Source organism: Pollicipes pollicipes, unplaced genomic scaffold (genome assembly GCF_011947565.3).
Source record: "Pollicipes pollicipes isolate AB1234 unplaced genomic scaffold, Ppol_2.1 Scaffold_7262;HRSCAF=8765_pilon_pilon_pilon, whole genome shotgun sequence".
In the NCBI taxonomy this organism is placed as follows: Eukaryota; Metazoa; Arthropoda; class Thecostraca; order Pollicipedomorpha; family Pollicipedidae; genus Pollicipes; species Pollicipes pollicipes.
This window is the reverse complement of record NW_023597055.1, coordinates 19,315,069-19,337,110: the sequence shown is the minus strand read 5'-3', so window position 1 is coordinate 19,337,110 and position 22,042 is coordinate 19,315,069. Positions and strand designations below refer to the sequence as shown.

The following is a 22,042-nucleotide window of genomic DNA, read 5'->3' as shown; positions in this document are numbered from 1 at the left end:
GGAGGTTGCAGGTTTCTGGATGCTGCAGGCGCCTAGATTCCGCAGGCGTCTGAAGGCTGCAGGCGCCCGGAGGCTGCAGGCGTTGGAGACAGCAGTCGTCTGGATACTGTGCGCGCAGCCACAAGCACATATTTGCGTTGGGGAACAATTTATTTGGCATAATTGCCATTAGCCTTTATCATCAGCAGCCATCCGTCTACAGTTAATCAAAATTTTACCTCATATGTCTTTACATACCTCAAGATTGAAGACAACATGCGTGCAGGATCAAATATCGGGAGTTGAAAACCACTTCAGAGAAAAGTTTGTTAAAGAACTTGTTCGGTACACCTGAACATCGCTGCCAGAGCAGTCAACGTCCCGATGGCTCTCAACTTAGGAGATGGTTTTTAAGTCTGCAGTTTGCATAGCAGCGGAATGCCTCAGGGCATTCAGCCAGATTTTGAACCTGGTAACCACTGCCTTTCAGGGCAGCCGTGTAAAACCGTCCCTGCCTCTGATGGTGCGTGTGCCGTATTTGGCATTATTATAGCAAGCAAATACCAAATATCATTACTTGAAACTGGTTTAATTTGCGGAGGAAAGGATGGAGGGATGGAGGGTACTTATTTGACTGCAACGCGTCTTAATTTGTAAGAACTGTACGCCACGATTGTGAGCTCGAGACAGAAGGACATTGCTAATTGTATATCACTCAGACTTGCTATTGGCGTGATCCATACTGACCACAATATAACTGACAAAACACTTGCTATTTTGTTACAGGACAGCGGGCGGCATGGTGTCGGACAACGAACTCAAAGGTATGGCGAGCTCAGGTCATGGCCTGTGATCCCAGTATGACATGGCCGGTTGTTCAAAGATGGCCCGGTAAACAGGGCCTGTTATACGCTGGGGTCTGGTCATCAGGGGCTCTTATACGCTGGGTCGGGTCATGTTCGTGCTTATGTCAGGTCATGCTCTCCAGCTTTTGTTCGCTGGGCCGGGTCATCAGGGCTGCTTATGCGCTGGGTCGGGTCATCATGGTCTCTTGTTTGCTGGGCCGGGTCATCAGGGCTGCTTACACGCTGGGTCGGGTCGTCGGGGCCTCTTGTTGGCTGGGTAGGGTGCTCAGGGCCTCTTTAGCGCTGGATAGAGTCGTTAGGACCTCTTAAACGCGGCCGGGGCACGCTTTGACATACCGTTAGAATGTACGTATGTGTGATCACTGGTATCATAGCACCCATCAGCATCCATAAGAAGCATCATTCACCAATGATGGGTGCTCCTGAGGACATATTTTTGCTTGGGTAATGCTCCAATTGCGTTGAATGACAAAATTAAGCAAAAGCTACGTCCACTTACCCTCGCACTACGAAAGTGTGGGAGTTCTCTGAAATGTTCCCCAAGTTTTTTCCAGAGTAATTTCTGAACGGCTTTGCGCGCGGTGCTGAAATTTTAGCCGTGTTCTCTAAACTAATTTTTACACATTTTAGACAATTGTGAGAGTTCTGAACCTCATGGTTCATGGCCTATAACCTAGTTGTTCAGGTCATGCGGGTGGCATTTGGCTAAAAATGGCCTAACGCTTCTCACAGGACATGCACTCTACAGACGTTTTCTGGAGCAATTTTCTGATCTTGCAACTCTGAAGGTCATTACCATCGTTCTGGTGGCTCGCAAGGTCATGTCTTCTCAGGTCAACATTGGTCAAGCTGACCATTATGGCCAGATTTGACCGTCGATGGTCACGCAGTTTAAGCTCCGACCCTTGTTCTGATTCACCTTTTTTCATAACGCGGACTGATAGGGAAAGCGTCGATGTGCACGTAGAGAATCCACTTCCTCTCAGCCTGTTGCAAGAAATGACGACCTAGAATCGTCCTTGTTTCTGACCGCGTGATGACCGGCGACGACAGAACTGAAGATGGTGTTCCGACTAACGGACAAGAACGGCGACGGCAGCATCACCGCCGACGAGCTGAAGCGGATGCTGCAGGACAAACTGGACATCGACGTCGATGATGCCCTCATCGGAGACCTCATGACGTCAGCGGGCGAGAACGGTGAGGGGCTGGCACTGACCGGGGCAGCAGCATCACGCTAAGGGTCAAACGTCTTACCATGGGTTCAGTACCAAAGTATGAAGGAAAAGGATGGATCTGAGGACCATCTCAGGAACTATGGAGTGAAAGACAGAAATCTGTGTAGGGGATGTCTCAGGACTATGGAATGAAGGGGGCAGATGTGATTTTGAAAAAAATCACATCTCGACTGCCTTAAAAAAAGCTGTGTGAGGAAGTGCCATCTGTCAAAAGTGTCATGAGAAGAAGTTGTCATAAGAAAAAAGTTGTGCTGCATTCTGACGAGAGAGGGGGGGGGGGGGGGGAAATTCCCATGCGGGGTCCTGGCCGCGCGCATGCAGAGAAGCCCATTCCGAGAGCACCTCACACATCATTAACGTGTCCACAGAGGAACACGAGCGAATCTTCCTTGTTCTCAGGCCCCATAACTAACACCCGCCCTTTCTAGAAGAGCCGTGCACCCGCGTCGCATCTGCCCGCGGTCGCCGGGATAGGTTCGTAAAATGGACTCATCCAAGCGATCATGACGTCATCGGTTGAGCCGCACAGCCAATAAGTGAGCTTTCACAGCTTCCTGGTGCTGAAAAAAATAATGACGCGTGCTGCACACTGCTGGTATATCGAGATGAGGCTGGATTATGTTTCTCTCCCAGCCCGTGATGCTGTCAGGGCGGATATTTTATATAATTGGAAGGCAAAAGTAATTTCCGGGGCTGCGCGGCCAACAGCGGCGAAGGCTGGCCAAAGTTTAATTACGTCCCAACTAGACAACACAAAAGTGCGTCGCAGTAAACCGATCTTCAAAGAGCTGGCAAATGGTGCTGTTTTTGATGCGGCCTTACCGATTACCGACTTATCGATGTAGTGCCGATACGTTCGACTCTTTTCTGTGACGAGAAGCCAAACTCGCAAGGCGTTCCGGTCAAAATTCTCGCGCACGGCGCGCCGTGAATTCTCCGACTTTAGGGACATGCCGCGCGGTTTCAGAAGCTCAGTCGGCAACGTTTCGGATCGGAAATTGGATGGTCGTGCGTTGGAGGCCGGACCGGTTCAGGCGTCTCATATCATCCGTCTGTGGAACATGCTGAATTTATGCTAACAGGGGATGCGTGCTATCAGTATTATACAGCATGCAACTCCTTGAGAGCTTGTTACAAAAATTATGAACATAATCTTTATGTAAATTTTAAAAGCATTCGTCATTATAGCATCTGCCCAAAGCTGCCCTCAGGCACAGGCTGCCAAAAGTTTTGTGTAACATTGAATTCTAACGCACAAATGCATATTTAGTGGAATACTAGCACTTTACTGCAATGTATGCACCAGACTTCCTTCTAGCCCTGCATTTTTTTCCCTGGTGGTATGCAGCAAGCGTCCAGCAGCCACACGCCCCGTCAAAAAGTTATGCGTGCCAGAATCGAACCCACGCCGCTGCGTCTCTGTTCGCAGCTGGCGGCCTGATCAGTGAGGCGCAGTTCATCACCTGGTTTCTCAAGATGCAGACCTTGTCGGCCGACAAGACGCCAGACATGACCAACGACCTCTTCGCAGCGTTCCGCCTCTTCGATAAAGACGGCAACGGCTACATCACCATGGTGGGTGTAGTGACGGACGGCGCTGTGCCGCTGCTGGAACGTGGATGAGACACGCCGGATGATCTTGCCATATTGGACTAATTGGTCCCGAGTGTTTGTAGCAAAGGCTCATAGGTGGAAGTGATTCGTGTAATGCAAGTGGTGATAATGGTCACATAATACGTAAACGATCAATTAGAACCGCTTGCAAAGGTGTTATACCGACAACCCAAATTAATGTTTTAGCCACACACATCAAACGAAATGTGTTTGTCTACTTAGCTTTTAGAATTTGGCCGGTAAATAGCTGAAGGGCGAATGTCAGGCCCCGCCAAAAGTCTCAAACTTTTCCTAATACGTACCTCCAAAAGTTTCCCATGCCCTCCTCCCCATCCGCCTGCTCCTCGGGCCTTTCCCTGCCAACTTCGCAGCGCCAACTTGAGCACATAAGACTGTCAATGAGCCAGTCATTGACCTGAACTCTGCTGAGCCTCAACAACGCATCCAGCATTTTTTCGTTTGTATTACCACGCTAGTGCAATGTTCCAGACTACGCTGGCCGGCTTTTCACAACACATTCTCTTCAGATTGGTTTGCTGGCCTCTCAGCCTGATGCGGGTCCCGCTGAGTGAGACGTTGTCAGGTGACCCGTGTGACCGGAGTGACCCCGCGTGGGACGACGCGTCATCTGACCGCGCGGCACCTAAACCCGGGACATTTCAGCCCGTTCGCCGTCCTAACTCATTTGATCTGGCCACACTTCATGTCATCCCGTGCCAGCTGACTTAGTGTCATCTGACCCCACTTCATCTGACCCCGTGTCGTTTCACTCGCGTCATCCGCCCGTGTCACATGACCCCGCGTGCCGCTGCAGGACGAGCTGCGGCGGGCTATGGAGCTGATAGAGGAGCGGATGACGGAATCGGAGTTGAGTTCGCTTATTGAGATGGCCGACGCCGACAAGGATGGCAGAATTAATTACGAAGGTGAGACTGGGACGCGGAGCTCCTCGCTGGCTGGATTATACCCGATCGTGAGGAATACACGTGATGGGCCAGGGTGAGTCTGATTTTTTAAACTTGTGCTGACGCTATATCAGTTGTGAAACTGACCAGCCTAAACGAACTGAAAGAAACGGAAGACTTGAGGGTCAATATGCACTGAAAAAACGTTCCAAAAACCTCCTTTGCTCGGTCGTCCAGATCGCATCCCTGCGCGGTGTCGTTTTAGGGAGCGGTGTAGACACCTTTTAAGGAGCAATCAAGGAGTTTTTTTTTACACCGAAAATTACGCCAAAAAAATTCCAGTGCAGAGCGGGACAAATCGCATCCCTGCACAGCGTCGTTTTAGGGAATGGTGTCATATCCCTTTTGCAGGAGTCTCTTCAAACTATGATGGATATCCATTTGATCTGCTGATGATACGCCGCGATTAAAATACTCCATAAATGGAGTCGCGTTTGCTCACCTCGCATTCCTCTAAATGCAAGCTGGACAAAGGGAATGCAAACTGTACAGGTGTGACGGTCAACCGACCGTGACGATGTGACGGTCAACCGGCCGTGACGGTGTGACGGTCAACCGACCGTGACGGTGTGACGGTCAGCCGACCGTGACGGTGTGACGATCAGCCGACCGTGACGGTGTGATGGTCAACCGACCGTGACGGTGTGACGGTCAGCCGACCGTGACGGTGTGACGGTCAGCCGACCGTGACGGTGTGACGGTCAACCGACCGTGACGGTGTGACGGTCAACTGACCTTGACGGTGTGACGGCCAATCGACCGTGACGGTGTGACGATCAGCCGACCGTGACGGTGTGACGGTCAACCGACCGTGACGGTGTGACGGTCAGCCGACCGTGACGGTGTGACGGTCAACCGACCGTGACGGTGTGACGGTCAACCGATCGTCACACCTGTACAACTTGCATTCCTTTCGATCAGACATACATACAATGTGGGCAAATCAGGGTTTCCTTTGACATTTAAAGCATCCAAACTCAGAAATTAGTCACAAGCTAACCCAGCTGTCCAGCATCAGTTAACAAAACGCATGCATCAGATGGTCTAACTACAAGTCAAGTCAGGTTCTACGCTTGAAATTACTGGCTTCAAACTTGAGCAGACGACAAATGGTCCCGCTGACCTCATCAAACTGCCCGGCATCAGCAAACCGATCACGTCGACTACAGGGCCAGCCAGTCTTTCCCCCAGCTGGAAACTTGGCAAGCGTAGCATCTCGACAAAGACTGACGACACTGAAATTTCGACAAAAAATGGATCGCAGCGACCTGGTCATGTGGAACATCCGGAATGCGAAATAAGCCGGCAGTTAAACAGAATGGCACCAAACTTCGACAGACCACAAGACATTGAACACTTTAAATGAATAAACAAGAACTGACCCGGGTCGACAAGTTCGGACCCTCAAGAAAAATACCAGTGTCGTACCGGGGGCCGGCGACAGCGTCAATCCAGATCCATTACCCGCATTCCTAGCACGGGCAAGTCCACCTGCTATAGCAGCTGCTTCGTCCACTAAGCGAACCTTTTCATCAGCTCCTGGGCTCTCTTCGGTATTCTTGGAGACTGATGGATCCCACACAGGGCTCGTTCAATGAAAATCAGCACCGACTGTGCTGACTTACACTCGACTTGCTGAGCAATTTTTACGAAGAGGGTCTGGGACAGAACAAACAAAAGGGACACCTCTTCCTCGTCTCGCACAGCGCGCGCCAGCATTGCTCTCCATAGCTAGAGAACACTGCGGGTCATCCAAGCAAAGGCACGGCCGAGATGCATCTCTGTCCTCCAGCACGATGTCGCTCCACGCGCTGTCCAAGCACCCCTCGAACGCTTCCCGTGATCGCTCTGAAGCGCATCAGATATCTGGAGTTCCGATCACACCGTGGGGATATCGGGTTATGATTAGACATCGATTACGGCCACTGTGACCCTTCCAAAACAGGTCATTCTTACGTCACTGCAAAAGGAAATGTTCCGCATTTGAAGATCGAAACAAGTATCAGATACAATACAATGAGCTCATCTAGAACTCTTGGTACGCTTGTAAGTGGAAAAGGCTGCCCTAGACAAAGCAATTCCTCTGTTAAGTACATCTGCTCGTCAATAAGTCATTGTTTAATTACGTCATCGCACCGTTCACGACATTGAATGAGAGCCAATTGACGGTAGATATATCTGGAAATCGTGCTCACGAATGTTAGATATGAACGACTCGACAACTATATTTTCTTTGGCCTTGATCTCCGCATGGATGATGGATCGGCAAGATTTGAAGAACGTTATTATGGCGTTATGGATGCCTGTGTGACCTTGAAACAGTCTGCACATCTTCGTGGGCGTGTCGCTCAGAAACTATAGGGGCTTAGGTATTGAAAACGGCAAGGCTGTAAAAGACATTTAATTATCTTCAACATGGTTATTTCGGTTCAAGACCCCATCGAAATTTGGAACACACCCTTTAAAGCATTGCTACATATTCCTGTGGGTTTTTTAACTAACATAGCCATCTTGAAGATCATTCGGTGCAGTTCACAGCCCTGCCGTTCCTAAGATCTAAACCCATTTAGTTTTTTAGCCACGCGCCCGTTAAGATGGGGAGACTATTTCGGTGAGAGTATTTCAAGGTCACCTTGGCATTCATGGCGTCATGGTAGCACAATTCAAATCCCGTCACTTTGTAGGCCATGCGTTGATCAATGCCAATAAAAATAGAATGGTGCAGTTGTTCGTAGCTGGCGTTCGTGAGTCGATTTCCAGACATAACGACTGTTAAATGGCCCTCAATCAATGTTATGCAAGGCGCTGTGACATTCTGAGCCGCATATTTACTAAACAGAGAGATTGTGTTGTCTAGAGCGGTTTTTCTGCTTAAAAGTATACCAATGGTTAAAAATGAGCTTGTTTCATCAAATCTGATGCCTGCTCCAATATCTTCAATTTAAGTTTCAAGCTGATTTTCTCCGAAGAACAAGGCCATTACTTCTGTCCTATTTATGACAATAATGTTCCTCGCAAATGCGCTGAACACCTAACGAGGACCAGCCTGATCGTAAATGACACGCACAGGCGTCATAGCTATGCAGAGGTCGTGAAGTTCCCTGGATTAAACACGCGCACGGGTGGCCGGTTGCATGCTCTTGGTTCGGGGGAGAAGCAATTTGGCCCCCTGAAATCTCAAAAACACTAAGAGAACTAGAAACACAAAATTGCAGGATGCGTTTGCATTTATGTGATCTCACTTGGACCAAAGTGTAAGGTTCTGAGGTCATGACCTCGGTTCAGATAAGGTCAAGCAATGTCAAACGTTGTTGGTTGGTTGGTTGGTATAAAAGTGCTCCAAAACCTGGATACTTGTTCTAAGCAAAAGGCTACATTCTCATTTAAGGTCAGTGGCCTTGTTTGACCTTTCGAAGGTCATGGTGACCAAAAGCATGCAAAAATGCTTTGGGTTTTGCATTTGAACAAGCAATAAAGATTACGCTAGGCAGTATGTCCCTAAAAACAAAGTGATGACCTGGGTCACTTTAGGTCAGCGGCCTGCTCTGACCTTTAAGAAGTCCATGGAGCATGTATAACGCGCTTCCTGCTATTAGTAAATTCGAAATGAGCACCAGAATTTCCTCATACAGGAAGCTCTAGAGTAGCAAAACAAGTTGGTTTTAGCGTAGATACGACCTACATACCTGACTCTAGATCAATGTTTTTTCTCCATTAATGTGTTGCCTAAGAAAGCATCTCAGAAATGAATGGCTACGTCTAACACACCGCTGTTGCACTAGATTGAAAGACTCCTTAGAAATCGATTTGCTGAATCCATGGCCTGAATTTGACCTGCTGTAGGTCAGTGACCTTACAAGGTACATACAAATGTGTGATACGGATAGATCCGCTATTCAGTTGTCTAAAGCTGCGCAGACTTTGGAGTGGCTACGCTGCGCCGTTCGGAAACTATTCCCCAAAAAATATCTAGGGGGTTAAATTGAGCGCCACCCAAGCGCGTGTTAAGCTGAAAATGTCCTGCGCAATGAACGAAAGCTTTTTTAGCTTAATTGCTTCAGAGCTTCCAGACAACTCGTTCATTTTAACTTGGATTTCTTACAGTTGTCTTTTCCCTTTTACATTCCAGTGGGGAAGGCTACAAGGGAAGTGGGAGGCAGGTGGGAAGGCTAGTATTGATGTAGTCCTTATCCCTTTTGGCTTTCACCTCTGTGATATTTTACATTTCACTTTTATCTTTTGACTTTTTACATTTGACTTTTATCTTTTGATCTTTTAGAATTTGACTTTTTGCCATTTGGTTTGTTGTCCTATTGACTTTTTGTCGTTTTACTTTTATCCATTTGACTTTAATCCCATTTTACGTGTCCCTATTTGATCTTTTGCGTTTGACTACTATCTTTTAGCCTTTTGCCACTTGACTTCCATCCTGTTTGACATTTTACCAGTTGGTCTAATCCATTTCCCACTACAATGTGCCACTGGTCGCACCATGGTCCGTTTGTATTACGTTGAGGTGCTGCCAAACTAGCCGTCGTTGCACTTATTTGAAGTAAATCAAACCCGCATAGAACCTAAAGCACGGTGTTGAAGGTGTTCGCTGGGCCAAACATCGTAAATTGCTGGTGTTTTGGGTTTTTGACATGGTGTTCTTTCATATCTATCCGCCACTTTAAAAACTCTTCCGGTACTCACATACTCGGTTATGGCACTTTCTGGAAATGAATATTTCACATTTGAGGCTATTTCAAGACTAGTCTAAGACCAATCAAGAAACTAGACTAAATTAACGTCAATTCATCTTAAAGCCTATGTGTCCGGGCGGCAAAAGATGTCATTTATGCAAGCCCGGGCTTCAAGGGGTTTGCACGGAAAAACGTGGTTTATGAAATCAAGTATAAACTCTGCGAAAAACATGGCAGGGACAGAGTCTATATCGGGGAGTCCATGCTCCCTATTCGTTTGAGATATAACAAACACCTACGAGACGCTAAAACCGAAACAGGGGATACCCCTTTTGGTGACTTTTTTGGCAAAACACTTTCAGGCTGACACGGAGGGAAGTATGGATCCTATGTCCTTTTTAGGACCCAAAGTCATCTATAGGGCACATGATCACCCAGACAGCAAAATAAGTGAATCTATTCTTATAAAAAGTCGGCGACTACATCTTAGCTTACAGGGCTCATCATGGCCGATTATGCGAACGCGATACATGCTTTGATGTGTGAAGTGTGCTAGCTTAAAACCGTTTACATATGTAAATGATGCCTGACGCGTGATGTTCGATGCCTGTTCAATTGAAACCGCTCGCATGTATAATTGATGCGTGATGTGTGATGCCTGTTTACTTCAATTCGCTTATATGTTTGAATGAAGTGTGATACGTGATGCCTGTTTGCTTGAATTTGTTTCATGCACACGTATTTTCGCGTATTCCAAATTTAAGACATGTACTGTATCTTGGTAATGACTGGCAATCGCTCTTTGTTTAATCCCTGAATGTTTGAATGAATGAGTGGTGTCCTGTAAAAAATGTGGCTTGCTGTTTAAAAAAAGAAAAAATCCAGAAGGATCACAGGCAGGCAATTTTGAATGTCCTTCTGCTATTGTTTCAATAAATGTTTGTTGCCAAAATATCAGTCCATCTATGTCTTCATTGTAATGTTGTTGTTTTTTTCTCCGAGGAATAAGGCTATTACTACTGTCATATCAGGCTGGGCCCCCTTTACATGTCAGTGTGGCCCTTTGCACGCTTGCAGGAACCCTTTTGTTGTAGGCGTAGACAGTGACGGCGCAGCAGGGAGGGAGCGAGAGAGCAGTTACCCAATCCCTTAATTGAGCTAGTAGATCAAAATTAGTGTTTCTGGTACTTTCCGCACCAAATCGTTAAGATGACTGAGGCTGCCACACTTAGTGTGTCTACTTACAACGTCCACGGAAAACGACGTGGATAATTCCATCTCAATATCGGCCCATACAGCTGCCAAAACTTTTTTCGGACAGTTTGATAAAACCAGCCGAACGATGCTAACGTGATTGTTGCTTTTACGAATGAAACCCGAGCGCCATGACCTTCCGCGCATTAAAACACTGAAAAATAAATAATTTTGTCGATGGCCTGGACTCCCAATTTTTTTAAGGCTCCTTTCATTCAGTTTTCAGTGTGCCCTCGTCCCCACTGCGTAGTTTCCTCTGCGCAAAAGAAAATTTGGACGCCTCTGAAGGCGTTAACTGGCCATATGAGTCGTGTATGACGTCACGGTGTCGTCGACTGAGTGCTAAGTTCTTCGTTTAAGTTTGAGTTTGTGTATCAGATTTGTTGATAAAGGGAATAATGCATGTAATTTGATTCATTGATTCAACTTAAGACACCCTTTTCCTCGTAAGAATAAGTATGTTGCAGATACGATAATTTAAAACAAATCAAGTCATTATCATCGCTGTACATTATTTCATGACCGTCAGCGTGGCGCGGTCCGCCTAAAAACGTGCGCCATCACGGCACTGAGCGTCGTCAATCATCTGGATTGGTGTCCTGGTGTGTGTTAGCAGAAGGGATTGTGAGGAGCTGGTAAGTGTAGGTGAATCTGAGTGTGACATGTGGTGGTGAATAACGTGAGATGTGAATAGAAGGTGGCTGCACTCAGTGGAGGCATTCGGATAAGGCATACCAATTTTGTGTAGGTGCCTGTCCAACAATATGTGTTACGTGGCTGTGAAGCGGCATGGGACTGAACATATCCAGATTATAAACTTTTATTTATCATGCCCAAAGTGTGGCCAGTACAGGTTTGCTTCCATTTCAGTGAATTGAACATCATGTGAAGATGTTCAGTTCTCTGCAGTTCATAGTTGATTTCTAACAGCAGGTCTCGGTGTGGGTACAGCATCCTTGTGAAATTTATTGATTTTATATTTTGAAGACACTGGATATTGGCCAGATTTAACAATATCCTGTTTGGACAGCACCTGAGTAAAATTGCATTTAATGGTTGGTATGTTACAGGACTAAAATATATTAGAAGCATAGTACAAAATGCACTCTACCATTTCGGGACAAGAATAAGACATGCTGCCTCAAGCCAGCAGGCCAGCAAGGCGCGGGCAAAAGGATTTCAGGGTTAAAAAGGGACCGGTTTCTTGAAATAGAAATTCTGACCAGTGCCGAGGGATTTCGAGAGAATTGGCATTACCGACAAATTTGATTTAGCATGTGTAGAAAATACAGCAAGCGTGTCGGGCAAGGTATGTCAGTTGCGTTTTTTGGTGGGTAATGTTATTAACGGTGCAATGGAAAAACACTATCTTAAGACCTAGCCCGTGATGAATGTGTGCATTTCACGACGCAGAATATAATGTCCAGACAGGTTGCCATGGTAACCACATGAGCCGCCCTGTTCCGAGAAATCTGGACGCCAGGTCGCTGCCAGCGTGAACAGCCTAGCGCAAACTTCAAGCATTCCCGCAACAGCTAATCGAAATGGCTGGCCGGTAGACCAGAGGCGCTTTCAGAACTTCTTCAGACTGTCTCTGTGGCGTAGGTGCCCAGCCATGGGTTAGTTACTTCTGCTAAAGCCTTTCGCAAGGTCCAGCAGCCCTCCTCACCAAACTTGTCACAGCCAGGTAAGTCCTCTTGCAGACCCCAGCCCTGGAGGCGGCAGTGATGGACTCCCCAGCGTTGTCCGACCCTCCTCTTTGCCGCAATGGACTCGTCCGCCTGTCTCGCCGCGGCTCAAGTGCAGAGGCCAGCCGCCAGCGTTCCACCGCTTATAGTGGGCGGAGGGGGAGGGGAACTGTCTCGTCAGGCGTGAGAGCGTGTCTGGAGGCGCGGCAGACACTCTGTCGCCTGACAGCCGCCTACGCCCTCCCGGAACAGCCCCCGGCCTCTGAAGTATGGACGAATGGACGTAAGCTACGTCAAAGACGTTCGCGGGCGGGCGCAGGGCAGCTGTTAAAATGCGGCTGGGCTTCTCAGCTGCCGCAAGTCAGGTCCGCGAATACTCGTCGCCTTCATGGCCTCGGTACTGTGCTCGTTAGGATGCACAAGAGCACCCATCGCAGAGACTTGGCTCTCTTGGTATTGCCCCGGTATCGAACGACTGGCCCAAAGTGGCGGGAAAATGAAACGGGGTGAGGTGTTGTGGACACTGTCCCGTTGCCCCCCCCCCCCCCCTTCCGTTAATGCCAAGGTGACGTCTCCTTTCCACCGCTTCCTGTCAAAGAGGCCGGGAAATCGTATTCTTCGTAGCGCGCTATATGCTTTGCGGTAAACCTTGCATGGAGCTGAACAAGTCGGATGGGACGGAAAAATCAGTCTGCAAATGGTTTGGTCGTAACAAGCCTTTTGAATTCTTCCTGCTTTGTCTTAACGACAAGAAACGGAAGAGCGTAACGCTCAACATTCGAAGATATTGAATCAAGTATAAGATATCATAAAATAAGCCCACTCATAAGTATTGATATGCTTTTAACAGGAAAGACTTCTTTGGCCAACATCATTTATATATTTAGTAAATATGCTCCTTGCTTCATTCCGCATCCTCGCGACGCCCGCTTGACTGGGGTAGGCTGCATGCGCCAGCCACGAGTTGGCTGAGAGCCCCGTGAGAAGGGGAACCGTGGCCGGGTACCCAGGGTACGTGCCCGGGTTAAATCTGGGTGGTTGGCCCCCAGGCACATGCCAGCCTGCCCGACCGCAAACCACTTCCCTTCAGCCCGCACCCCTGAAATGATCATTTCTGGTCGAATGGACTCTAATCCAAACAACCAAATCGCGACTGGATATTGCACCCTTTTATTCACTGCCTTGCATCACCCTGCATCCTCGCAACGACCCGCTTGTGCGGGGCAGGCTGCACACGTCAGCCACGAGCGGGCCGAGAAGCCCCCTGAAGAGGCATACCGACTAGGCGGCCAGCGCACACCCTGCAAAGAGGTCCCTGGTGGTTGGCACCCCAGGCGTATATAGCCCCGACCAATCGTTATTAATCCTCCTTCATCCAGTAGCCCTGGACAGATCACTTCTGGTCGACAGAGCTATGATCCAAACAATCAAACAAGCAGATGGTGATTGGAAATTGCACATGCTGCCCAACATTCACTGAGGGCCAGTTGGCATCCGTTATCTTAAGAAATCGTGCTCACGAGCGCTGGATTTGAACCACTTGACGTTCGACGCTGGACTGATGTTTATTTTGGGTTTGAACGTTTCATGGCCAATAAGGTGGCAGGATTTAATTGACGTTTTTATGGTGACATGCATGTCTGAATGACCTTGAAGTTGTCTACATGAGATAGTCTGCACATCTTTGCAGGCGCATAGCTTAGAAACTAGAGGGTGTTTGTCTCATGATGGGCAGGGCTGTGAACTTTTCAAATTGGCAAGCTCAGTTCGGAACGTCATGCAAATATGAAATACTCCCTTTAAGGCCTTTTCTAGCACTGCGTTTTGATCTGGGGTAAATATGGGCGCCATATGACCAAAGTAGTCGGTGCGCCCCAAAGCCCAAATCATCATCACATCGATCTGGGGTGAATGACTGACCTGCCAACAATTGCTTAACACGTGTCCGGGTGGCCGGTTGAATACCATTCGCTAGGGTGTGGAGGAAGGTCAATTTGACCCCAGAAATCTGAATAATTAAGATGGCTAGAAACGCCAAATTCCCAAGATGGGTTGTTTGTATGTGAGTTCACTGGTGACTAAAGTCAAGGTGCATGTGTCATGACATTCAGGTGAAATAAAATCAAATGAGGTTAAAGTCCAGCTAGTCTCCAAATTTACCTCAAACCTCATGCAACCGGCATAAGCTTAGATACCTGTCCTAAGCAAAAGGTTACCGGTGTTGGTTTAAGGTAAGTTACTTCTTTTGGCTTGACAAGTTCATGGCGACCAAAATCCTACGAGATGGATTTTAGTTTGGCATTTGAATAGGCGTCAAGGGTTAAGCAAGGCAATATGTTCCTGAGAACACAATGTTCATCTTGGTCATTTTAGGTCAGTGAACTACCATCATCCTTAAGAAGCTCATGGAGCATGTCTGTTGCGATCCCTCTTCTCAGCAATATCAAAAAGAGCGCCAGAAACTGAATCATTCAGCAAGCTCTCGAGAAAAAAGCAAGCTGGCTCAGGCCATGGTCTGACTTTCATACCTTACCCTAGGCCAATGGAATTTGTTGATACTCAGGATGTAACTGTTTATTTACCTAAAAAGTTACGCCATAGATGTATGGCTTCATCCAGCATTCCGTTGTCGCATCAGACTGAATAATTTCCTGGAAATTGCCTTCGCTGACAGCCACGGTCTGACCTGCCATAGGTCAGCGACATTGTAAGAAGCATATATTTGTTGTACCGAGATATATGTTATCCATTTGCCTACAGCTACGCACAGTCTGGCACGACTAGGCCGCGTTGTTCGAATTTTTTCTAGAAAACCTACTGAGGTCAAATTAACCCTCACCCAAGCGCTTAAGCCCCAGTGAAAACGAAATTTGTGAGACATGGCATGCGCAGAATAACTCGATTTCAGAATTCTCGCCGAAGCGATATTATTTTTACGAAACCCACGTTGGCGGCACGCATTATTGACAAAAACGTCTGGTTTGTTATCATGTCGCTTTCACATCGACGTGGTGTCATTTTTTTCTTTGTTTCATGACATGAGGTTTCCGGCTGTTGGAAATGCGAACGCTTAATAAAGACCCATTTCTGTTGCAGCAAATATGGGTGAGAGCTTATTTCTGCGTCAGCCGAGGCGGATGGACTTCTTACCAGAATGCAGATGCTGTTCCCAGGAGATTGGCGATTTTACAACAAAGAAATGTCTCGAGCGCTTTAAATAGTGTTGTGGTACCAAAACCGATTACAGCTGGCACTCGCATGTACAGACGAACGATATTCACCGGCCAATAGTCTTACATAATGTATGTACCCTGGACATGACATGCGGCAACATTTGCATAGGCTCAGAATGTGAACAGTTCTTAAGCATTTGTGCAGATATGGTAAAGCTTCTCAAAAGCAAATTCCGAAATATGACTCCATGTATTTATCACCCCTAGGGAACAGCAAACCGTTTCGTCGAAAAGCTGCCAACAGCCGGAATACAAATGCGAGACTTGCCAAGAAAGCTGCCAGACTCCGCGATCCTACTGTGATCTGGGAGAAGCGCATTGAGATTCATGAGATGCGAATAAGTGTCCGGCTGTGCCTGCAGTGTTCTGGAAACCAGCCAAACCTTGAACGGAACATAACGTTATCCAATCCGTAACGTTTCACAGATGTCTGCCTGAGATCGCCACGATGAGTGTTGCCGGAACAGAATCGCTGTGCTGTGTGCTGCATCAATAGGCAGTTCCGTGACCGGACGTGCCACGCAGGTGTAAGTGACCTATCGGTATTTCGGTCATCATGGAAACGTGAGCATGTGGTTTGGTTCTCTCCAGACTGATAACGAAGCTCTCTTGTCTAATTATATTTCGGTCGTCATGGAAACGCGAGCATGTGGTTTGGTTCTCTCCAGACTGATAACGAAGCTCTCTTGTCTAGAGCAGGTTTCTCGACAAGCTGCTTTACACGTGAATGCGAATACGCTGAATCGGAAGCTGTTCTTGAGTGGGTGAACGCAGCGCTGGAATATCGTCTGAACGGACTGTCAACTCCACGCGCACGTGAAGTGAAGATCATTTGTTTGAAGCCCAACCACGAAATTTTCGTCGTGGTGGTTTCGTCGTTGCTTTTAATTTTGTGTTGGCACTCGTCTCACTATTAACATTTAAATGGGGCGTTTTCGCCGCGAACGTTCTAAACCATCATAAAAGCACCTCATCAAATATGCATGCGGCATTGTTGAGTCGCGTCAAAACATGATACGTAGGAACCTCTCCAGCAGATTTACAATGCATGCAGACTTTGCTTCACATCAGCGTGGAAAGCCCTCATGTTCTCTGTGAAAGCTTGCGTTTGCGTAAGGTACCAACTGTCTGCAAGAAGAGTGTGCAATTGGCGGAAGAATCCAGTGCAAAGTAACATATAAGTTGATCAATTACTGCTTCTTTCAAGGAACGCAATCCGCGTCACGACCACAGGCACGGGAGTCGCGGATAGGAAGCAGTTATGCCAAGGCCTTTCCAATTTTCAGGGTTCTTAATGAAGCAGGCTCGGTTACAATTCGCCGTTGTGGAAGAGGCTGGTAGCGTGACCAACGCTTTGGTCCACGTTGGAAGATGCTATTAACAAGAAAGACCTTGAATCTTCTACCTTGTAAATGTAACTGTAAAAATATTGTAACCTAGTGTGCGCTGGCAGTTTTCATGTTGAGAGTTGTTGCCATTCAGCATATCAGGAGGCAGTGGTTTAACCACGTTATAAAAAACATTCGTTATTTTGTGGGAACTCGGCGTTTCGGCGAAGTGCTCATGTTCAGATCTCTTCGAAACAGGCTATCAACATCATCCCGATATATATATATATATATATATATATATATATATATACATATATATATATATATATATATATACATATATATATATATATATATATATATCAGTCTGGAACACATCGCTCGAGATGTGCTGATGAAATTATTCGATGCCCTTTTGGTGGTGCAACCATGTGGAAGATATACCGCCAAACTGTAGTCTAATCGTTTCATCCCGCAATATACTTGAGAACGTCCCAATAACTCAGCTGGTTTGAGCGCTTGCCTTCCGACTCACAGACCTTTGGCGTGGTGGGTTTGAGTCGCTTCAGGCGTTTGCTATTTGTTTTCCACTGGGATAGCTCGCGGCCGGCGGCAGCGGTGTCGCGAATGGTCATGTGACGTCAGAGGCAGGATGGACCGTGGCGAGCATTGCAACACGTTGAGCTTTCGCTGCAAAGTTTTGCCGCCGACTCAGAATTGTATGATGGGGTCAGGGCCCGCAAAGCAGGCACTGCTCGGCATGGGCGCTCGTTTCAGAAATGCATTCAAGCAAAAGGTTTGGACTAAACCTTTAAAAAGTTTCATGACCTCACTAATCTTACACCATTGCAATTTCATACACCACGTGACTTCTGAGAAAGTGGTCCTTATGTCGCAAATGGGGAGAACGATGCATAAATCGTCTGATCCATAGTTGTGATAACACGCTGAAGTGATAAAGCATGGTAAAGGCATGCTAAAATTTCTTTGTTTTCCGTGAGAACGGATACATGGAACATTAAGTGTATCCATTCTGTGTCGCAGGTTTTCAAGTTAGCGTTGAATCTGGTTTGCGAAGAAGTTGCATAAAAGTGGAATAGACCAATTGTTTCTATGTGTCTCTTTGCGTTGACCATGATACCGTTTATACAGGGTGGCCCAGATGAAAGTTAACCAGCGTTTGCAGCAACAAGTGTGTTTCCCGCACAATGAAGACTGCGATGATGTTAAAACGACCATTAAATGACCAAACGTGATACAAAACAAAAGTAGTCATCATCAGGATCTCGCATTCGTCAAAACATGACTATACAAAAGATGCCTCGTGGGATGAGAACGACTATCTTGTCAACATCGCCTCAGAACGGTACATGGCTACCGCTCGTATACCCTTCTGGGCGGTATACGAGCGGTATACGAGCGGTAACGAATCTCGTATACTCGTACACCCTTCTGGGCGGCCCTGGGACGACTTGACAGCATCGATCGGAACAAGAGTGGTTCCAGCAGGGCGGGGAGATTCCTGCACCGTGACGAATGCACCTGCCACTGCTGACTGAAGCATGGGTTTATTTTTATCTGGGCCTCTCCGTATTTTTAAAAGCTGCCGCGTGTTGCAGTGAATTGCTCTCCATTTCATTCTGAGTGGTATTATGTGACAAACTCGTCAAATATCTGTACATTGGCCTGTCATATGAAGGAATTGATTTAACGGAAACTTTACGTACCAACAGGATAGTGCTTGTCACGCATAAGCATTATGCTAATAATGATGCGTCTGGGCGCCTACTGTACCAAAACTTACGATAATTGTTCTGCGTTTCTTTCACCTAGTATTGCCTTTTGGCTCACATGCATTGAAATGGCTAGGAACAGCATTGGGGGTGAAGTTCCCTTTTCAGTTGAGGCCCTCTAGGCACAGCTCCCCCCCCCCCCCCCCCCCCCCCCCACTTCCCCCAACATCGGGAAAAGTGGGTCAAAGATGGGAAGGTAGCTTTTTCTGTGTGTATTTTGGGGCATATTTTATTTTTTCCCTGTTCAGTCTCCAGCCAATTCAGCGAAACTACGCCCCTGTCTCAAAGCCGGCATTTGGGCGGGGGGCGGGGGGCTCAGAACCACCCCTATGAAAATATGCAACATGACACCCCTGGCTCGGCAACCAGCGCTGCCTGTGTACAGTTTAATTTCTTCGTTGGGTTTGCAAAATCTTTGAGCAAACCGTGATGACTGAAGGCAGGATTGGCCGATTTATGCACTTCGCTTGAACTCTGTTCGTTGGAATCAACGCCGAAGAATTCATTCGGGTGAGCAGGTTTATAAAGAACGTGGGGGCGGGTGGGGGTTGTCTAAACATTGCGTTACGCATTTTGGACCATTTTTAACTCCGCTGGCCACACGATGGTTACCCTTCTCCCTCCCCTCCTCCTACTTACGTCGTGTCCAGCTACTACTTCTACGACGAATCAATAAGTTAACGTCCTTTTGGCTCCCAATTGAGCAAGAGATGCTGAACATAGACGGTTGTGTTGGTTGCCGCCAGACAAAGGCAACGGTATCGAGTTTCGAGGTTTTAGAAAATAAAAGATGGGCGTGACTTTTGTGGGAGCATGCTGTTCACTTGCTCCCGCTATTTTGTGGGTCATAACTTGCTGACCACTTTGCAGCCTGCCCCGCTGGCTGGACCCACATTTTCCACACTATCCGGCCAAGCATATTGCAAAGCTGCAAAGTAGGCAGGAGAATCTGGCCCACCGAAAATCTGGAGCAGCTGGAAAGACCCTTCCACCAAACATAAAAGCACCCCACTCGAAAATTATTTTAACACAACTATGACTTACGATCAAACCTGAGCGTGATGTTTCGCTACCCCCCCCCCCCTCCCCTCCCCCGCCACCCTAGCGTTCCGGTCCATCGAAACCCCCTTCCAACTCCATGCGTAACGAAGATATGGACGGACTCAAAAGCCTTGAACGCGGCCTTTTTGACTTGTTAGTTTTTTGTCCGTCTTTTTTTAACAGAACGATAATTTATGTAAGCTGCCATATTCAAGGGGCAGTATGTGTCGGCGAGCACGACGCTTTATTTTTTTGTTCTGGCGCACTTCAGTAAGCGGATTTTTCGCGTTTCCCGGTCCTGCAGAGGACTAGCGAAGAGGCGGCTGCAGGGCGTTTGGCACGTGAGTGAGGCCGGCAACCAGGGCAGGTGGGGTTACTGGGAGATTTTACTTGTGAAGGAAGTAAAGATGTCGTAATGGTGTCGTTTCCAAAGGTGGAGTCTCACGTACTGGTATATTGTAGCCTGTAGACATTACCACATTTGTGAAAGGAATGGGTGGGAGTGTTGAAAGGCGGCCGCATTCAACCTTTGCAGTGCTGGTTGAAACCCTTCCAGGCTATTAACGAGCCATATTTAAACGCGTGGTTATTCCAAATATAGCCCACTGACCATTGGTAAAATGCGGCAATTTTGGTATGTATACATCATAAATGTTCAATGCTCAGCTCTGGTGCCAGTGTGCACCAATTTTAATGCATATAGGGCCACCGTTCCAAGTAGTGTGATGCTACAAAGGTAATTCTGGGCAGGAAATCTGGAAGCATTTGCTCACTGAAAAATGGTGTGAAAATTTAGTGTTGTTTGGTGTGCCCTGAGCGTCATTCATAAGCAGTGTTCACCGCATCAATATTGAATAGGAGTCCAGTGCAGTGGATGTTTTTTTCAGATTGGTTAATAAGTTGCTAGACATGCTCTTCATGTGAATGTTGGTTCATATGTAGGCGTGCAGTTCTAGCCCTGAGAGTTTCTTAGTTATATGTCCGCAACAAACACACAAGTCCCCGTCATGGTTGACAGTCTGTCACAGTTGGCAATGATGCCAGCAAATGGCAGTGGAGGCTGATTTACAAACTCATAGGACCAGAAGCTCAGAACCAAAATCCTAGGATGCTGCTAGTACAGTGGTTAAGGTGTACATCTGTGTAACCAGGGGTACAAGGTTTGATTCCCTGTGGTGTCCATTCTTCCAGTCAGGGTGGGTGGCTGGTGAAGCTGTATGGCCCACATAGCCCTGCAGCTGATCATGTTGTCAGTGCCAGCTGAGCAGCTGAGCATGTTGTCAATGCCATCTGAGCAGCTGGATGTGTTGTCAGTGGCAGTGGCAATCTTAAAAGTACATATTGAAGTCATGCAGATGGTGTGTTAAGAAAATGCACCATTTCCAGTTATCATATGGCCCATCTTTTACTCATTGGATGTATAGTTCACTGGGATGGCCTTGATAATACTTAGTTGCTAATACAGGTTCAGGTCTTCATCCTGTTCTTACCACCATGAAGTAATTCAGAACAGTATTTGAAGTCAAAGCATCCCAGGATATTTGCCACTGGTTGTAAATGAGCCACCTTTGGTACATAATATTGGTGTAACTCAGATGCCATACAACAAATGTGTTGGGTCCTAGCTAATTTGATGTGGCCATCATGCAGAATTGTGCTAGGAACTGTAATTATTACCCTAACTGTAACTGTAACTCATTGTCTGTCCCATGGGGGTAATCAGCTTCTCACCAGCTGTTAATCCCAGCAAGCTCTGAAAACTGAAGCTTGCTGGTTTTGAAGCTTCAATTTGGTCACAATGCTATAACCTAAATCAATCCCATAACAGAAAGCATGACTTATGCACACATGCCTCCCAGAGGGCACTTAGAATAAAACCTAGCATCATTTTTACAGTGTAAGAGGAAGCTCATAGCCAAAGTTGAAACATGGGTTTACTGAACAGACCATAATAATATGCTACAACCTTGACCACATTTAACCCCAAAAGTGTATCAGTGTTTCCAACCCTTAAATTAAATATGATTGAGATGCAAAAAGAGGGGGGTGTTTTAGTGGATAGAAAAATATGTATATATATATATATATATTATATATATATATATATTATATATGTATATATATAATATATTTGATTTATTATATATATATTATTATAATATATATTATAAATAGTATATATATATACTTCACATAAACAACATGTCCTCATAAGATATGGCACAAATGTTTCATCATGTGATTATCACATTGCTATTTGCATGCTGTCCCAAGGAGCTAATGCTAAATTGTCTTCTAGCTGTTAAGTTTGATGGCTCTGTTTACTCCAATAACAGGTACAGGATCAAATATGGG

The 22,042-nt window shown here is 46.7% G+C and overlaps 1 protein-coding gene across 1 annotated transcript in view; it reads left to right on the top strand.

The window, feature by feature from the left end:
- The window catches only part of LOC119114335 (calcium-binding protein E63-1), a 140,530-nt gene extending 124,083 nt beyond the window's left edge, over positions 1-16,447 (top strand). Inside the window, exons 3-6 of the mRNA XM_037238531.1 lie at positions 1,899-2,045; positions 3,513-3,658; positions 4,512-4,623; positions 15,730-16,447. Of these exons, the coding sequence (XP_037094426.1) occupies positions 1,899-2,045; positions 3,513-3,658; positions 4,512-4,623; positions 15,730-15,938 (614 nt within the window). The 3' untranslated portion in view covers positions 15,939-16,447. The remainder of the gene's footprint in view (positions 1-1,898; positions 2,046-3,512; positions 3,659-4,511; positions 4,624-15,729) is intronic.
- Positions 16,448-22,042: the final 5,595 nt, after the last annotated feature.